General features: G+C 39.9%; 1 protein-coding gene and 1 pseudogene across 1 annotated transcript; both read right to left on the bottom strand.

Moving 5' to 3' along the window:
* Positions 1 to 4,616: 4,616 nt before the first annotated feature.
* On the bottom strand, positions 4,617 to 5,728 carry LOC119904384 (trace amine-associated receptor 13c-like). The gene is made up of 2 exons (XM_038721011.1): positions 5,568 to 5,728; positions 4,617 to 5,430 (listed from the first exon to the last, which is right to left on the bottom strand). Exons 1-2 carry the CDS (start codon positions 5,726 to 5,728, stop codon positions 4,617 to 4,619), a joined length of 975 nt encoding a protein of 324 aa, XP_038576939.1.
* A 12,856-nt stretch (positions 5,729 to 18,584) lies between these two features.
* Positions 18,585 to 19,955, bottom strand: LOC119903711 (annotated as a pseudogene).
* Positions 19,956 to 20,297: the final 342 nt, after the last annotated feature.

Genomic DNA, 20,297 nt, shown 5'->3' with positions numbered 1-20,297 from the left:
GCCAACTATTAATTAAAACTGATAGAAAAAATGTTCTCCATTTACAGTCCAATCACTGCGTTGTATTCTAGGACAGTGCTTTTTGATTAGCAGCGAACATTGAGTTCCCTCCATTAAAGTACCAATGAACCCCTCAGAAAGTACTACTCGTTCCACCCTCAGACAATCAAACATTGCAACTATGAATAATGAGATAAGTCTGTCCGATTTCAATATCCTGGGTAAAACTCTATAGTCAGACATAGCAAACATTAAATTCAAATTACTTACATGTAGTAGGGGAATTAAACAGTGACAAAGAGTTAAAAGGAGGCACATTGAAATACTGTATGATTATGTTCACTCAACAACAAAATAACTTTCAGTCTATATTTCAATAAATGTAACCATTTTTTTGTAGGGCAGTGGTGAAATTACTATTCAGACATTTTACTAGCAAAAGAGGCAATACCTTTGGGTACAATTATTCCAATACAATTTATAGTCATGCATTCAAAATCTAACTCAAGTTAAAGTACACTGTAGACATATTAGCAGCAAAAACCACATAAAACATTTATACTGTTAAGAGTTAAATTACTCAGTTGGCAGCAGAATGGCCCCTAGTGTCAATATATAGTGTCAATATTTTTACAAATGCGTTATTGTGATCGCAACATTTTTTGTTGTGACTGGTTAAATAAAATATATTTTAACTTTTTATACTGTTGAGTAATTTGTTCTGTAACATTGCACCATATTCTGTAAACTAAAAATATTTTTTGTATGTAAAACAGATGAACAAGATTCTTTTGAATGATTTACTGTAAAGAACAAGCTGTAAGCTCCAAGTAATTGGTTATTATTATTTAACATCAGCTAATATCTGGCTTTTCTCTTCAATGAAAGAGGGTAACGCAATGTTTCAATCTTCATTAATAGACATTCACTTCCTGATCAAATGACTGTAGTAGTAACGGGTATTCATCAGCTCCGATCGGGAGTGATGCAAGGTTAATATCCGATTGGACAGGTTGCAGCAGCGGAGGTGGCCTCCATGTTGCATGCTGCTGCTTTTCCCCCGTTGTGGTCGTGACGTCAAATGTGACACGCCTGAAAAAAAATGAAAGGCCAATCTTTTCTCTTTTTTTTCCTACTGAAAGGCCAAAACGTCCAAGCTACTGGCAATCGGAAAGAAGTCAATCATGCACAAATGCACATAAATGTCACTCGCACATTTTGGTGTAAAAAGGGTAATGTTATAAAGTTAACTTCAGTAAACTATAAGGCCAGGATTATTGTAGGACACAGCGTTAAACAACATGGCATGACAGGGGAAACCACTTTCACACAATGTTAAATAACCTTAACGTTACAGTCCCAGTAACTTTCTGAAAGGAGCCTCATTAAATGCTGCAAAAGGCTGCTTTTGTCTAACGTTAAACCCGAATGTGCTGTAAGGTTAACCATTCTAAAAATGAGTGTTAGCTATGTATGTCCTTGATTAAACACCTTGTTTGATTGAAAATTACCAAATATTTAACTAATCCCATAGACTGTATGACTAATCCTCATTAAAGAAAAAGAAAAACGCATGCAGCAAAAAAGCGGCATCAGAGCAGCTGCTGAACTTCACTGCAAAAACGTTTTGTCCTTCAACCAAAAATAAAGAAATTTAAAAAAGATCGACAGATGTTTTACGGTTAAACTTCAACTACTGCATTTGATTTCGGGTAACAGTTAAGACTGTCTGAACAACAACAGTGTATCAGTATGTCATGCTGATTTGTACTAGCTAATGTTAGCTATATTTAAATTAGCAAATTGGCTAAAGTTAGCATTCCCAGTGTTGTAGCTTCTTTATAAAAAAAAAACCTAATACTTTCATTGCATAAGACGGTTTATTAAAATAACTAATCAAAAACAATTAAACTGGCATATGTACTCACCGCAGTAGAGGTTTGTTTGATTGTCTTCTGCTGGCAGCTCACTTGCTCTGGGCTCTCGGTGAACAAAGGATGAGAAAGACCGCAAAGTCTGTGGATGTCGCAATATGCATGTCCCTCTCCTTAACTCATTTTTTTGTCTCCAATCTTTATTGAAAACATTCAAGTACACAAACAGTGCACACAATTACTCAACACAATGGTATACAAAGAATCAGGAAAAAGTAATATGACTTTAAATAAATCAATAAAAAATATTTTTAAAACTGACCAGAATTAGGATTTATAAATCATGAACATAACATTATTATAAAAAAAGATTTAAAAAAACATACCATATTAGATAGAGTACACGTTGCAGTTGACAGTTTTATTACTTTTTTTACAGTTTATAAAGGTTGAGAGTCTTATATTCTTTACCAGAATGGGCCATCTTTATGTTGCCCATTCAGAGCCTACACAACCCACATATGTTTTCTCTGTGTTTGCCCATATCTTACCCAGATGGGTTGGCCAGGTTGGCCCCATGTGTATTTCCCATACACTGATTTTTCCTATTCTGAACCCATATGTTGATTACCTGTTTGTGTACTACCTCAGACCCATGTAATTAGCCTTTGGGTCCGTGGTAGGCTTTGCACATGTCTAACCCATTTTGATAACACAAATGGGGCCCCATTTGTGTTGCCCATACTGAGCCTATGTACTCATTTCCCATTACCCATATACCCACTCACCTATGTTTTGTATGTACTTGCCCATGTCTTACCCACATGGTTTGCCTAAATAGGCCCCATATGCATTTACCACACTGAAACCGCCTGCTTGGTACCACACAAAAAGCTACTGAGTTTGACCTGTGTTTGCCCATATGTAACCAATGCAGTTGACCACTATGCGGTCTTGACCCATCACCCACCCTGATCCTATATATCCTCTTTCCCATTGCTGACCAACCTTGCCTGTGTTTGCCCATGTCTTACCCATATGGTTTTTCCAAGTGGGTTTGCCATGTGTATTTCCCCATTCTGAACCTATTTAATGATTAACTATGTGTGAACTACCTCAGACCCATGTAATCAGCCTATATGGGATTTACCATGTTTGCTCATGTCTAACACATTTTTGACCCATGTGGGGCCCACATACACACGTTGTATGGGTTGGGATTAGTTAGCATAATCTACGCTCACTCAAGAGAAGTCCAATTGAAAGCTGACATTCTTCCATCCTATTTAAATTAAAATATTTACCATTTCACTCATACTTTAAGTTATTATTTTCATTATTCAGAATTATAACAGAAGTATATGGTTATATGGTTTTTAAAATAAATACACTCCTAGGTCTAGACTACTTGGGGTCAAAGTTCAAGAGTAATTAATTACTCCCCATTCTCATGAGTAATTTCATTCCATGCATTGTTGTTTATTTAGCGTTATATCCACTGCTTTCTCTACATAATATGATAGCTCGATTGTTGCTTACTTCTTGCAGCTATACTTACATTTTTAAACTGCTTTTTAAAGTTTTTCATTGAAAATCCTCCATCCACCCCAACCACCACCATACTCTGTCCTTTTTATTAAATATCACATACCTACCTTTACCGATCAAAAGTGATGCTACAGGGCTTTCCCCATTGAGTTGAACTATGATGCTATGGGGATCCCTAGTGTGTCGACAGGTCTTGACCATGTGTCCATATGTGACAAGTTGGGAGTGAGAACAAGTTGAAGAATATGGATCATTCTAAGAACACAGCTGCGAACAAATTGCTGTCATAAATCAAACGTAGACATTTCTTAGGTACTTTCTTAAGAACAAATCTAAGAAAAACTTGAGGCCCATTGTATTTCTAAATTTATGTTTAGTTTTGTGTTGTTCTGTTGGGTCTACCTTATTGGTGTGCATCAAAATAATGTGTCGCAAAATGATTTCAACATGCTTATTTAATTCCGTTCATTTCAGTTTAATAACCACGCAGTCAAGCTGGTGGAATTTGATACCTGTAAAGCATGTGAGAGTGTTGTTACATCAGCCACAATGTAAATAACAGTAGAAGTACTGTTGTTGTGTTGCTCTGCAATGTTTACTGTCACAACGGAAAAAGGTTTCCTGAGAGAAATAACTTAATATGTGCATCATGTTTGTCAATTCACAGCTTACTGGATGAAAGTAGATGAACTGAATAGAGAAAAAGTGCATGGTGCTCATGATATAGATGATATTATGATCTAATTATTCAGATTATTCATTCTTTATTCAGAAGTGGTTAGTTATTGATCTAAATTATAAAATGTCATATACAAATTTGTGTATATTCATTTGAGTTTATAGATATTTGTAACACTTTTTATTCAAAATGAAAAGTGTCTGTAGCACAAAGTATTGATAATTGTCAAGTGGATCTAAAATGTACATGTTGCAGGTAACAGTCATTTTGTACATGAATGCTGTTCCAATTTCTCCTCGCACAGACTAGACCCACATCCTCTGTCATATTTGGGGGTTATAGGGGTTAGGTACAAAAATGGTTTAGTTTTCTACCAACTGGTTAATACATAAATATACTGTGTATAAGCTTTTTAAAGACAGAGAAGAAATAAATTTCACTTCCACTTTTGGATTTTGAATTCATTGAAAACACTGTAGAGCCGATCTTATTTCAATCACACCACAGTCTCTCTACTATATTTTAGCTTCACAGGCGCCAGGCTGCAGAATCTGAAGAGTAACAATGAGTTTAACCGATTTTCTAAACCAGGGGTAGAACATGGCATAAATCACAGGGTTTAGACAAGAGTTTAAATAACACAGATATATCACAAAGTTTACAGATGAGATATTAATTAAGCTGTCCCCTGCAAGAGTCACACCATAATATGGGAATAAACAAATTAGGAACACAACTACAAGAACCCCAAGAGTCCTGGCTGCTTTCAGCTCAGATTTCTTTGCTGTTAGAGTCTCTGAACGTTGGAGTGTGACAGCTGTAATGTGAGAGCGCATGGCACGAGCCTGAGACACAGCCACTACAAACACTCTCATATAAAGAACGATGATGACAATGACTGGAACTATAAAGGTCAAAACAAGGTTAACTGCTTCAGCAATGGGGTCAACAACAACCACACACTCTCCGTAGCAGGAATTATACCTGCCTGGTTGAGTCAGGTCATCCTTTACAAAGAAACTGCTGTAGAAAACAGAACAGAACCAACACAGACAAACACAGAGTTTAACTCTTTTCTCAGTGATTCTGGTGGTATAATGCAGAGGGTCACAAATAGCAACATATCGGTCAACTGATATGAGCACCATGTCTCCTATTGAGGCAAAGGGAATAATGTACGATACATAAATATACAGAGAACACATGAGGTCACTAAGAAACCAGCAGACTGTTTTTCGGAGGAAATCTCCCGGCATCAGCAGGAGGCCCACGAGAAAGTCTGAGACAGCCAGAGAGAGGAGGAGAATGTTTGTGGGTGTGTGGAGCTGCCTGGAGGGAAAGAGGAAAGCATAATTTACATACAGTATCCAAGATTTGTCAATAAATAGAAACAATACTAGCCTAAAGTACATTTATCATATCTAAAACTTCATAAGTGAAGCCTCTGCTGAGAAATTGATCTCTGCCTGAAGTGGGAGACTGAGATGATGACAAGCAGGTTGAGAGTCACAGTGAGCAGAGAGATGGAGGACAAAAATACAGCTTCGGACCAAGGAAGTGTTGGCTTCCTGCAGGAGGTGTTGAGGAGTTGTGGAAAGCAGAGCTCTGCTCCGTCATCAACCTCCATCAGACAGTGAGAGGAGGAAAAGAGGAGCTGCAGCTCTGGCAGCTTCTGACCAGAACGCTTTATCATACAGTTGATTTATCTCTTTCTGACATTCAGTTTGTCCCTCCTCTCCTCTTGCTCTCAGTCTCTGTTGGACACTGATGTCCCTCCTCTCTTCTTCTTCATATCACACCATCATCATCTTCATTGCTTTCTCTTCAATCCTATCTGTGTTTGAATCCCCTTTTGTTGACAATCTACTAGGGTAGCTTGGTTATTATCAAAAATCAAAGATTGGTGGTAAATATTAATAAAGTTATTAAGACCACTAAAATGTTAACTAAAGATGAATATTCAAGGGGCACCATCATTGGATAGGATAACTATATGTGTGAAAACTGTCTCAAAAAGGGTTTTATTCACTTAGAAATGCCAGTATTTAAACACTTACATTACATTAAATCTTACATTAACAATGTTGACAGTGAAGGGTAAATCTGAGCACTGATCGTCACAACCAGCTGTTTTACAACACATACTCAAATAACAATAGGTGACTGCCCTTTAAAGGTACAATAAGGTTTATTTAACTGTCGCACTGATCAAAAATAAATAACTTCAGCCAATGAACCACTCGCAATCAAAGCATCCAACAATTAGCAAAAATGTGGTGCAGGTGTGTGTGTGTGATTGTGTATGTGTGTGAAGGGGTAATAGAGGGGGGCCATGTGGTCTGCACCAAAGTGGCGATCAGGCCTGTAAGGTTTAAACAAAAGGGTAGGAAACAAAATGAAGGACGCACTCTACCCGTCCTCTCTAAGAAGTCATGAAACACAACTGATTTAGGCTACCACACTGTTTATGGGTTGCAGATGTGTATGTTTCAATTCCGCATATGGCATATATGTGTGTGTGTGTGTGTAAAGGTTGATAAATGAAGAGAAAGGTGGAAAAGGAATACAAAGCAATGGTCCATAAGATCCTAATTGCCACGGCACGACACAATAATTGTCCCTTTATCACACAGGAACCCAGCAGCGAACTTGTGTTCAGTAGCCGTGTTACTGGACTTCTGTTTGATATAGAGCAATTCAGTCAGGACAACTTTCATCAAAGAAACTAATATTTGCTTTCAGTAAGTTATGTTTGGCAGTATGGCTTTGTTCTGGGATATCCATGCCCTCCTACACACCTATGTGGAAAGCCGGAGGCAGAAATCAACAGCAAAGACCCAAAAATGACCACACTGGCAAACTTCAATGGCACTTCCATGTATGTATGCATGATAACAAAAATGGGCCTTCAGGTCACTGAGGAGCCTGTCATGCAAGTCTGTAGACAGTGGACAAGCTAGAGAACAAAGAATGGGCCTTGCGACGTCCTCGACCTGTTGGAGTCCCAAAAGCCTGAGTTTAGAGTTATCTCAGACAAAGGACTGTAAAACAGGCGCCAAAGCCCGTTTCACACCTAGGCACGAAATGGTGACTCTGACCTAAAAGCAGAGCCACTATTGGCTGCGCTTGCATGTTGCCCTGGTCAGTTAATACACACCCACCTGTGAACTCTTAACTTTTATAACCAAACCAAAGGTTTGTATTGACTGAATCTTTCAGGGGGCAGAGTAATCCCAGGAAGTACATTTTGTCAACGGAGGTATAAAACCGAACACCTCCAAACCCTTGTTGCCATTCCCAGTTCTTCACGGGATTTTAAGGAGGTAAATCAAACCCTGTATTTCCACAGCTGCTTGAGCGGTGATAGGAGACAACTTTCTCAGCGCTGAACTTTCTTTGTCCTGAATACAGACCTCACTTGCTGGACGGATCCCTAAAGAAACTGTTACAGAAGAGAATGTTTTCTTCCTGCAGAAGAAGACAAATAAAAGGCAAAAAATGTATAAAGCATCAGAGATGTTTCTTACAAGTTAGTTACACTGAAATTCTAAAAAATTATTATGTATTTCTCACATTCCCTCCTTTTGACACAAAGTGTCAATAAAATATTTTTGAGAAAACAAAATGGTAGGATTCACTGTAAAACTGTCTTAGTAGTAATACAAAAATTGAGAAATGAGAACATTTAATGTTTGATGAATAGTTCAAACAATGAATTAGAAACACAAAGAAAAAAGAAAAAATATAAAAAAATATGAAGGACTAGATTTGTAAAAACCTATATCATCTGTACAATAAGGCTGACCTACATGTGTTGGGCAAGTTTAAAAAAATGTAGAATGATCTCAGGAAAACACTAATTACAGGAGTTAAAATAGCCTACATGCATGGCATGGTCATAATACCCTGGGGGCTAGAATTGGTCATTTACCCATTTGTTGGAAAGAAAACAGTAACTAAAATGATGCAATATGCATAATAAAACCTGCATACAAAACCACAAAAATAACATTAGAAAGAAAAAAAAAGAAACAAGAATTAAAAACATGAATAGCATTTGCTGAAAAAATAAAGAAAGAACTAAAACAAATATACCAACAGATCATCTTTGTAATTCATGTAATTCAAAAACAGGAATACTCCAGAAACATAGTCATTGTCTTCTCTTTGATTACATGGTTTATTTGTAGTTATTATGAATCCCTCTTCTTCTGTCCTGTTCCTCCTGCGCCAATGTCATCTCCCCTCTGCATCCTCTTCCTGCATCTTCACTGGTTATTTTTTCCTTCCTTGTGTGAAACAGTCCGTGTCTGTAATCTGTGTGGGTGTTGTGGTTAGAAGTACTATTGGAGTTTGTTTGTTGAGAGCTCCTAGATTTGTAGGAAAACGTCTTGCTGGGCTAGTGACCAGAGTTGAAGTACTCTAAAACGTGCTGACCAGGACGATGGTGAACACTACAGCCGTTGTCTTGCAGCAGAATTTTTCCATCCATCTCCATCTCTCAGGTTGTCTCGTGTTGGGATGTACGGGTTCACATGTTTCTCTCAACTCTTCTGGGAGGGGACTTCCAATTGAAGTTGTCCGTATCACCTGAGGTGATCTTGAATGCCTGGTGATGGTCTCACTGCTTTCTCTGCCTGTCTGGATGTTGTGGATAAAAAAAAACTGTTGCTCTAGACTCTTAGGAGACAATAAACCTTTAGAAGAAAATTGTTACTCATTCCTATAAGGACTCTAATGCTTATGTGTGAGTGGTCATTAGTAGAATGCAAAATTAGTTTCAACAATTTTCAACACAAAATTTTCAACACACCACTCAGAAAGAATTAGAAACCCCCCAAAAAACCTTGGTGCGCACCATAATATTTATAATATTTCCCCTCCCTCCTTTTGATACATGGTTAAGAACCATGTATCAATGTGTCTTGTTCCTTGTTTTGATACATGGTTAAGAACCATGTATCAAAGCTAGGAGACATCTTTAAAGGGACAAAAATACAGTAGAAAGCATCTGCAGTTTGGATAAAGCAGGGCAGCATCACTGAGTCCTTATAAACCTGTATGGGCCCATCATTTGCATACAGAAGTAGAAGGCAGGTGAGAAAAGAATGCAAACAATAGATTGGCTTGAAAACCTTTGTGGGCACTGTGCAGGACCTGTAGAAGATAAAAGACCATTTAATGCATACTGGATGTGCTGTCTTGTTCCTAGAGGTGACAAAGAAAACACAGAAACACATGCTAAATCAAGTCACATAGCTGCACCACCGACTCCATCTACAAAACGAAAAACAGAGTTAAAGTTAGGAAGATACAAATATTTAGCTGAGTCAAGCAGTCTGAAACAAAAAAGAAAAAGAGCTGGACAGAATCCTGCTTCAAGTCATTAAAGTCAGTCAAAAGGTCAGTCAAAATGCTTTTAAGTCAGTGAAAAATGTGTCTGCCCAGTTCAAAATCAAAAAATCAAATCAGTCAATGGCCAGCTGTTTCCCCATGTCTGGGGTGGAGATCTCCACAAAACGAAAAATTATAATCCATGAATGGCACTAGCCTGCTAGAGCCACCAGAATTTAGTATTGTGGTCCTGGATTTAAATGTAAATGCTCTGTACTTGTATAGCGCCTTTCTAGTCTTTTCGACCACTCAAAGCGCTTTTACACTACATCTGCATTCACACACTGAGCCTAAGTGCTCAAACGGAAACTAACATTCACACTCACTCATACACTAGCGGAATAGCCGCCAGGGGCAATTCCGGGTTCAGTATCTTGCCCAAGGACACTTCGACACGCAACCAGGGGGAGCCAGGATTGAACCGCCGACCTTCCGATTAACGCCCAACCCGCTCTACCTCCTGAGCCACAGCCGCCAAAAATTACCACAATTTACTGTACCCGATTTGTGATCCACATTAAAAACGCAACACTTTTGGAATAAACCCCATCTTATCATTTGAAAAACCCTTGTAACAGTCAATTTGATTTGGGAGAAACAGACAAATATAAAATTGGAACCACAACCCATTGCCAAATGTGGAAACATAAAACAATCTTCAGTCAGGATGAAAACAGGAATGCTAAAACGTGCATTTTGCTGAATCAATCACAGAAAATCATCATTGGCTGTTAGACCCCATGACATTTGCTTTACCACAAAAGGTCATTTATTTATTCCCTTAGACCTCAGAAAAAATATACCACCCCCCTTGTCTCTACAGGTAGAATAGAGGAGTAGCATGGTATCAGAAGAACATTTCACAACTGGCATTTTCTTTTCTTAAAAATAAATGTATGTAAGGCCTCCACTGGACTCTGCGTTGTGTTTTGCTAGGTGTTGTGTGGTGTCATTTGGAGGGAAGGAGGCACCATACGCTGGATTCGGGATTGTGGTTGAGACTTTCACTGCTCTTTACTTTTCCACTGCAACAATCCTCTCTCTCTCTGGTACACAGCCAATACCTTACAGGGCACGGAACATAAACATATCGAGCATTTATCTTCTTGCAAAAATAAATTAATCTCTTACCCTCGTACTATTCTAGAACCAAAAATAAAGAGAAATTAAATAAAGGTTAATGTACAGTAAAATGAAATACATCCCTAAAAAGAGCTTAATATAAAACACAAACTCTAAATGCAAGGTACAGAAAACAGCAAATGCCCCATCGTACATTTATTTTACTCAGATTAAATCACCTAATGGTTTACGGCACACTTGTCAGGTTACCAAAGAGTCACCAACCGCAAGAAACACATGCCGAGTTAACTGTAGGCTAGCAGCATTTGCCAAGTCTCACAAACGGCATTAAACACACATAATAATCACTCAAACTCATGCCGCAATGTAGTTTAGAATGTAAACAAGCAGTATCAACGCACAATTTAAATGGATGAGTGGTTTTAGTGCTGATATTTAAAGATTATTCAGATTGCTACTAACACTGCTTACCTTACAGGGCACGGAACATAAACATAAAGAAACATGGTGGCCCTGCCGCAACGTAATTTAAAACTACAGTGTCCTGCAAGGTACAAACTGCACAAACTGCTGGACGTACTGAGGAATCGACAGCGCGACAGGGACACCTAGGGGCTTATACAGGCAGCTGCCTTACAGCTATATGTAAATAGGTTTGATGGCTGTTTCAAAATGTGTCAGGAATGAAAAATATATGTTCTTGGAGCATTATGGAGCACTTTAGATTTGATCAATGAGCCTTCTGCTCCTGAAATCAGACTAGGGTCTTTATGTAAATACTGGCTTATCACTCTCATCAGTGGTGCACTAATAGGCTGCTCACTGCTCTGACCTGCCTCCGCTACATTCTATGTCTTTTGCTGACTGTAAACCCTGGAGACTGGACAGTGAGACTCCAGGTGATTGGTGTGACCAGGATTCGTCTGGACTATGTTCTTCTTGTTGGCTGAACTCACGTGTGGGATACAGGTGTGATATGTGCCCATAACCTCCACATCTGTTGCACTTTATTCTGTGTCGATTTGTGTTGTTGTGTCTGTGGTGTGTTCTCCAGCTTTTCTTCCCTCTGCTGCCGCGTTCTCCATTATCATTCGACTGTTCCAGTGGTGTGACCCATTTCTGACCATCAGTCTTTGTCTTAGGTAGTTCTTCTACAAACAGTTCTGAGTCCCTGTGGGCGTGTTCCTGCCCTCCTGTCGGTCTGGGCTGGGGATTTGGAGGTGTCACTGTCAGCAGTAGGTCTGCGTCTCTTCCTTTACCGTTTCACCTTAGCCAGGAACCAAAAACTTCTTGGGACAGTTAATTTTGTCTTTTTCCCATTTTGTCCCAGCTACTGGTGTGTAAAATGGGGAAACAGTCCTCAGGCCATGGCACAATGCGTGTTCCCTCCCCCGTCTGTCAGTTCTTTCCTGGGGTTTCTCAGTCAAAAGGGCAGTACTTGCCATATGTGTCTCTAATGATAAAAGGATTAGTGGCTTGGAGACAACGTATGGAGGTGGCAACATCTGATCTGGCTTTTTGTGTATCTCTTACTTCTCATCATTTAAAACTGCCTTCCTTATCTGTTGTTTTACCCTTAACCCTGCCACTGATTTTGCTTCTCTCAAATGTGCTTCTTTTTCCCATTTCTCAAAAGCTTGCCAATCAGTCTTTTTCTTTCCTATTTTCTTTGCTTTCTCTGTCAACATAATTCTACATCTCCCTAAACAATCTGTACCTAGGATAGAAAAAATGCCTTCAGTTACATCATGCCAAAGTGAAACATCAACAACCCATTTTTTTTACCATTACTTTAGCTAGACCTGAAAGAGTGTCATGCAAAGTATTAAGTTTTTGCCCCGATTTGTTCCCCATGTTTTTCTACTGACTCAGACTCACTGAACAGATTTGCTTTTACTTGCAATGGGTTTTATCATTCACACAATCACTCTAATCTTCCCATATTGTAATATGTTCAGATCTTATCAAACAAAAACTAACTCTGGAGAAACTCTCTCAGCCATATGGCACTTGCATTATGGTGCACTCGTTTTTGTTTACAATTGTGTATGCTAGACACTGAAATGAGTTTATCACAGAGTATAATAATATATTTATCATCTCATACACACCCAGATATTTTCCCTCCTGAGTGGAACATAATGTTTGAAATGAAGGTTACGATATGGTAACCCTAGTTCTATAAGCACAAACTGCAACTGAAATGATTATCCAATAGGACCAATAGGACGTCGCTACCGATACGACGTGATGTATAAATAGCAGTTTCCCTACTGCCTCAGCATCTGACTGCCTCTTCAGCAGACGGCATCAGAGCGGCTCCGCCTGTGCTTATAGAACTAGGGTTACCATATCGTAACCTTCGTTCTATCTCACACAGGCTCTACTGGACTCTATGGGTACAGTGGGTGGAGCCCGATGACTCTCCGCCCTAGCCACGACAAGCCACGACAACCCGGTCGGCCTCAGGCCGACCACAGCCCCGGGCAACCACATCACCTAGTAACCGAAAGGTGGGACACCCCTGAGAAGGTCGCTGGACCAATAGGGGCTTGGCCTGACCATTAACACCTGCACTGCCCTGACTTCTCACTGAAACGCCCGTGTACAGGCTTGTGAGATTCACTCACAAAAGTCAGCTGACCAGGCTCTTCTTGGACAGGGTTTTACTGACTGCAGCTACAGCTGACCAGTGCATCGAATCCTTATGTTCTTAAGAACAAAGGAGGTGTGTTGTCTCAATCCGGCTGCACTGTGGACACCAAGAACCAGCATGCAGCTGGGGTGAACTGACAGGCACACAGCTCACTCACCTTCTTAGCAGAGGTGAGAGCAAGGCCCAGGGCTGTTCAAGAGATAGTATTTTCAATGAGGACTAATAAGGTGCAGATATTAGAGCCACCAACACAAGCAGCAAGTCCTACTGAGGTGCAGAGACACGACACCAGTCGCTGTCTTCGCCTGTGCAGAGATGCTCTAAGACAGCCTGCTTCAGCAGAAGTTGCTGGATCTCGGCGGCCAGGAAGTCCACTTCCTCTTGAGAGGATAGACTGGCTTCCATTATGTGCTGGAAAACTGGTGGTATGCAGCAGAACTGCAGAGAGTAGCCTCATCTCAGAATGCTGTCCACCCAGCTTGTCAGCATGCAGCGGCGTCGCCATTCTGCATGAAAATGTGTACACGTGAACAACGCATCTTCGGCAAACTTTCCACCCCAAACTTTCCATAAATGGAAGTGTTCTGCCCTTCAGGCATTTAAGTTTAATTTTCATGCATTTAGCTTGGTACAACTTAAGTTTCATATGCTTTTATTTTGACATCCGTAAATTCGGCTGAAACAGGAAGTAGGAAGGAAAATCAACAGTTACCACGGTCTAAGTATGTAGAAACGGCAGACTGGTTAACAATGCAGACGTTCATTACACCAGAGAAAGGACATCTTACCTGTTGATTCCTCAGCAGAAGCATCGCATGTATGTATTTCATCTTTGTTCTAACTGAGTCAACTGATTAGTATGTTGATTTTCATTTTGTAAAAACAAAGTTATAAGGCTAAAAACAATGTGACATTGTTAAAGACTATGGATGATAATTGTAGCACAAGGAAAAGTTAGCATTACAAGATAGTTAGTTTAAAGTAATGTTCATGAAACTAGGTGGCTAACTAATTGCAGTATTTTTGTATTGTTATTCTTCTAGTTTCACTCTCAGTCTCCCTTTTGCTTATCAATGTGGATTCAGTACAATGTGAAGAGTGAAAATAAATCTGCAAGAATTCAGGCATTCTTCACGTTCTTGAATATAAGAGAGTTTAGCCCACTGTCTTGTTGGAGTTGCCACACCTCAGCGAGGACAGTACAGTGAAAAAGTGTAATTCAGCTGGAGTTTCAGCATCTTGAGAAGCAAGTAGGAAAGCAAGTCAAGAAAAAATGGAACTAGCAAAGACTGACAATGCATCTGTGAGCACACGAAAATCAAAGAGCTCTCACTCTTCGACATCTAGTACAGCAATAAGCGTGCTTGCTAAAGCAGAGGCAGCAACGGCACGAGCAGCATTTGCTGAGAAAGAAGCGAAACTCAAGGTACAAAGAGCAGCGAAGGAAGCAGAGTTACAATTGGGGAAAGCAAAGCTGGAAGCTGAACTAAGCACACTTGCACTCCAAAGAGAGGCAGCCGCAGCCATTGCCCAAGCTGAGGCATTAGAAGCAGCTGAGTTAGAACTAGAAGGCTCCATCAAGTCCAGTTCGCCTCTCCAGAAGTTTTGCTAAATGAAGTTGCAACACACACTAAGGAATATGTAGAGGCACAAGCTAAACTTAATGTGTCACAGACCCAGGCATCCATCCACGCCGCATTACCTGAGGAAGCATTGTCAGAAGCAAGCTACGTCACATGGCATCCTCCATCAAGGCACAACTCAGAGTTGCTGGAAGAGCTAGCAGTGGGTGAAACCCCTAACAGACCATCTGGGCATAACATAGCACCAAAGCAGCCATTTGTGAGCAACCATGCTAAACTGAGGGACGTAACCCACATTAGTGCATGACTCAATGGAGGTCTTACAAGTCCGGAAAGACATGATGGACATTACACAATAACTGCTAGAGACCCTGGATGCCCCACTAAACCCAAAACAACACATTATCCTCGCAAATCACTGCAGTCAGGCGGGTTCCTCTCTCGTTTTGCGAGGCGGACTGCCTTACTGAAGGAAAACAAATGGCAGAGTATTAGCATACACTCAAAAACTCTTCCTAAGCTGAGAAAGGAAATGCAGATGTATAAGGCATCAGAGATGTTTCTCTGTCTAATGATTGGTCTATGTTAAAACTCTCACCTAAATGCCACAAGACGTTTATTGTAAATCAGCCTTTGATTAGAAACTAATGCTAATTTCTCACAAGTTAGTTACAGTGAAATTCAAAAAATCAGCAACTTATAATGTATTTCTCACACTACGCACGTTGTTTGTGTCCGTTACCACCCGCGGGGCCGCAACTGCTTTGTTCCTATTAATGCATGAAAACGTATCAGTATTTTTATCAAACCAAGGAACACGGTTGCTGAACACAAGTTCACTACCGTTCCTCTCATTGATAAAGTTGTAGCTGAGTGTTTTCAACAGTAATAAGGATTTTGGTGTTGGCTTCTTTCTGAGAACAGATGCAATAGCACATTCTATCCAATCAAAAGCCAGCAACCGCTGCTGAATGAATCATTCACTGCTGGTGGCTGTAGGATAGACTGGTTTAGTGTATATAGTTTCTCTGTGCCTTTCTCTCCTCCTTCTGCTTACTAACCCCACATGCACACACCACGTGATCTCTGAAGCTAACCACACCTGTGACCCACAGCAGGCTAGCATCAGAGGTCTCCAATTTTTTAGTTCAGGGGAGAGTGATTGCCCGATTCTGTGGGTGGTCAGATCCATCCCCCTCTCTTAGTCTCTCCCCCTCCTTTGTCTCTCACTCACACACACACACACACACACACACACACACACACACACACACACATACACACACACACACACAGACACGCGTGCTAGATAGTTGTATGTTTTCGTATGATTTGTTTATTAGCTTCATTTCATTTTGCTTAGAATAGTTAATAGTGATTTACTTGCTAAAGTTATTGATCATTGATCTATGCTTGAGTTGATTAAAGCCTTTTATAATTTTAAGAAGTCGTTGCCTGTGATTATTTGTTTATAATGTATTAGTAAGAGTTGGTTACCACGGCCAGTGTACAGATTCACCCTTCTCTGTTTGCCTTCTATAGGTAGACATACCTTCTTTTAGACTGACCATACTTGGCTCATATTTGGTTATTGGTCCCTGATTCCAGGGTGGTGCCGTATTTATTAATTATAATTAATAATTTTAAATATTAATAATTTTATTAATATCTCTAGAATATCTTTGATATTCAGCTTATAGCCAAACCTGACCATATATTAAGAAACCCCCAACTTGCGGGTCGCGGTGGGAGCCAATCGCAGCTGACATTGGGCCAAAGGTGGGGTACACCCTGGACGGGTCGCCAATCCATCGCAGGGCCACACATAGACATACAACCAGTCACGCTCACAGTCACACCTAAGGACAATTTTAGGGTCACCAATCAACCAATCAACCTTGGTAATGTTCTAACCTCCCAGTGCTGTATGGTGGAGGTTGGAACCTGTGGCAGTGTTGGTACCAGTTTATGGTTGTTACCAGCTCACAGTCTTAAGTTATTATTTTCATTGTTTTTCACAGAATTATATGGTTATGTGGTTTTTAAAATAAATACAATTACATTGTGTTTCTAAATTATGTTTCAATTGATGGATTAACACTAGAACCGCCAACAGGTCAAATTTACCCATGGCTGTTTTTTGATTGTATGTATCTTTGTTTCAATATAATATTCAAGCCCCCCAGTCTCTGAATTTTCCTAAAAGTGTGTTATGTAGCACCCCTTATTGTTAAAAAATGTCAATATAAAGCCAAAAAATGACATTTATACCTATAAGCGCCAGCGGGCAAAATTTACCCCTATAGAGAATACAGTCATTTTAGTGCAGTTCATGTCACGCATTTAGATAAACATTCTATGTTGCTATTGGCAACGCCTTTCCCACTACAGGCGTTAAACTTGCTCAGCGCAGTGAGTGAAGGAGAGTGTGACGGTGGGGGCTGAGCGATGTGTCCTGGGTTGATTCTGCATCTGACAGCGATCCACTTGAATGAAGTAAACATGCATAAAAGCCGCTGCTCATAGGTTTTGTGTAGACTACATCAAAACTAACTTTCCATCTGATAGATGTGTGTTCTGCGGTCCCTTGAGCGTGCGGCTTCCTCGTGTGCTTTTTGACCGGCTATAACTTTTCCAGTACTGTGTATTTTTTAGTAAACGTGATCATTAGGCCTATACATTTTTCCGTTGGGTAAAAATCTACTATGAATTTTGGAATTGATAATAATAATTTTTACTTTTATGTGGACTTTTTAGCTATATGTTACTCTCTGAATGCCAGATGGAGTCTGAAAAAACAAGCAGAACAGTAAGAACTAGCACATTATGAGGCTATTATTACTTACTATAAAACAGTACAACAGTCAGTCTTTTTTGTAAATTGTTTGCTGCATTTAAATTCGAGCTGTGTTTAGAATATAACTAGGCTATAACATCTATAACAGCGGCGTGTGGATGACATCAAAAGAGCCGCCGCATGTGCGCAGCGCAGGCAAACGACCTGCACGGTGAAGACAATGAATAAAATAGAATAAACATTATGTAAATGCCTGAAATATGGGATGGTGTATATAGCAAATGCACAGCCAATGTGCTAAATGTTTCCCAAAGTGTGTTGGAGCAACATGTAGCAGAAATAATCACAAAAATCACGGCATTTTTATTGCGGTAAAATTTACCTGCTATGGCGATTATAGGTATACAACGAACCCTGGCAGTTGTAGTGTTAAATGCAATATACAGTGTATATTGTAAAGTATTATTTAACTTTCTATACTCAGCATTTTACAGACTAAATCATTATGTGAACTTGAATAAATCGCATCAAAATAATGTGTCCCAAAATGATTTCATCATGCTTATTTAATTCAGTTCATTTCAGTTTAATAAACACACAGTCAAGCTGGTGGAATTTGATACCTGTAAAGCATGTGAGAGTGTTGTTACATCAGCCACAATGTAAATAACAGTAGAAGTGCTGTTGTTGTGTTGCTCTGCAATGTTTACTGTCACAAAGAAAAAGGTTTCCTGAGAGAACTGACTTAATATGTGCATCATGTTTGTCATTTCACAGCTTACTGGATGAAAGTAAATGAACTGAACAGAGAAAAAGTGAATGGTTCTCATGATATAGATGATATTATGATCTAATTATTCAGATTATTCATTCATTATTCAGTGTGGTCACAAGTGGTCAGTGGTCACAGGCTAAAACATAAATATACTGTGTATATACTTGTTAAAGAGAGAGAAGAAATATTTTCATTTTAAATTCATTGAAAACATTATAGAGCAGATCTTATTTCAGTCACACCACAGCCTCTCTACAGTATGTTGGCCTCACAGGAGCCAGGCTGCAGAATCTGAAGAGTAACAGTGACTTTAACTGATTTTCTAAACCAGGGGTAGAACATGGTATAAATCACAGGGTTTAGACATGAGTTAAAATAACACAGATATATCACAAAGTTTACAGACGATGTATTAATTAAGCTGCCCCCTGCAAGAGACACACAGTAATATGGGCAGAAACATATTAGAAACACAACTACAAGAACCCCAAGAGTCCTGGCTGCTTTCAGCTCAGATTTCTTCGCTGTTAGAGTCACTGAACGTTGGAGTGTGACAGCTGTAATGTGAGAGCGCATGGCACGAGCCTGAGACACAGCCACTACAAACACTCTCATATACAGAACTACAATGAGAGAAACTGGAACAATAAAGGTCAAAGCAAGGTCAACTGCTTCTGCGATATGGTCAATTACAACAACACACTCTCCGTAGCAGGAATTATACCTGCCTGGTTGAGTCAGGTCATCGTTTATAAAGAGACTGCTGTAGAAAACAGAACAGAACCAACACAGAAAAACACAGAGTTTAACTCTTCTCTCAGTAATTCTGGTGGTATAATGCAGAGGGTGACAAATAGCAACATACCGGTCGAGTGAGATGAGCACCATGTTTCCTACAGAGGTAGAGGGAATAGTGTATGATACACAGACAAACAGAGAACACACAAGGTCACCAAGAAACCAGCAGGATGTTTTTCTAAGGATTTCTACCGGCATCAGCAGGAGGGCCACGAGAAAGTCTGAGACAGCCAGAGAGAGGAGGAGGATGTTGGTGGTGTGTGGAGCTGCCTGGAGGGAAAGAGAAAAGTATCATAACATATAGTGGAAAATTGTGGATAACGTAAATTTAAAAGTTTGAAGAACTTGTATTTCTAAAACTCTGCTGGGAAATTGATCTGCCTGAAGTGGGAGACTGAGATGATGACAAGCAGGTTGAGAGCCACAGTGAGCAGAGAAATGGAGAACACAAGAGTGTGCAGAAATACAGCTTCAGACTGAGGAAGTGTCGGCTTCCTGCAGGAGGTGTTGAGGAGTTGTGGAAAGCAGAGTTCTGCTCCGTCATCAACCTCCATCAGACAGTGAGAGGAGGAAAGGAGGAGCTGCAGCTCTGGCAGCTTCTGACCAGAACACTTTATCATACAGTTGATTTATCTCTTTCTGACACTCAGTTTGTCCCTCCTCTCCTCTCTCTCAGTCTCTATTGAACACTGATGTCCCTCCTCTCTTCTTCTTCATATCACCATCATCGTCTTCATCACGTTCTCTCCAATCCTCCGTTATTAAATATGAAAGATGGGTATTAGTATTACATTAATTACTACCACTTAAAAAATCACTATATTAATATTAAGTGAAACCAACAGTTAATATACGTAATAGATAAATGGGCTAGCAGATATGGGGTACTCATGGCCATTGAACACTGAGGATGGCTTGAGCATCGGGCAAAAGGTAGCGTTCATAGACATATGATGACCAACGGCCCATACCGTTGAGTGCTGGGACAGGAGCGATGGCTGCTGCGGAGCAACCCGTTCTCATCTGAAGTGTCATATACACACGCTTTGACAAAAAACGTGGCTATTTTAAACAAAACATTGATTCTGCATGTGTATGATATGCTGCAGT

The sequence above is a fragment of the Micropterus salmoides genome, unplaced genomic scaffold (assembly GCF_014851395.1).
Source record: "Micropterus salmoides isolate LMB-PRFRI ecotype aquatic unplaced genomic scaffold, ASM1485139v1 Ms_hic_scaffold_15, whole genome shotgun sequence".
Taxonomy (NCBI): Eukaryota; Metazoa; Chordata; class Actinopteri; order Centrarchiformes; family Centrarchidae; genus Micropterus; species Micropterus salmoides.
Note: the sequence above shows the minus strand (reverse complement) of the source record. Positions and strands in the feature narration are given on the sequence as shown.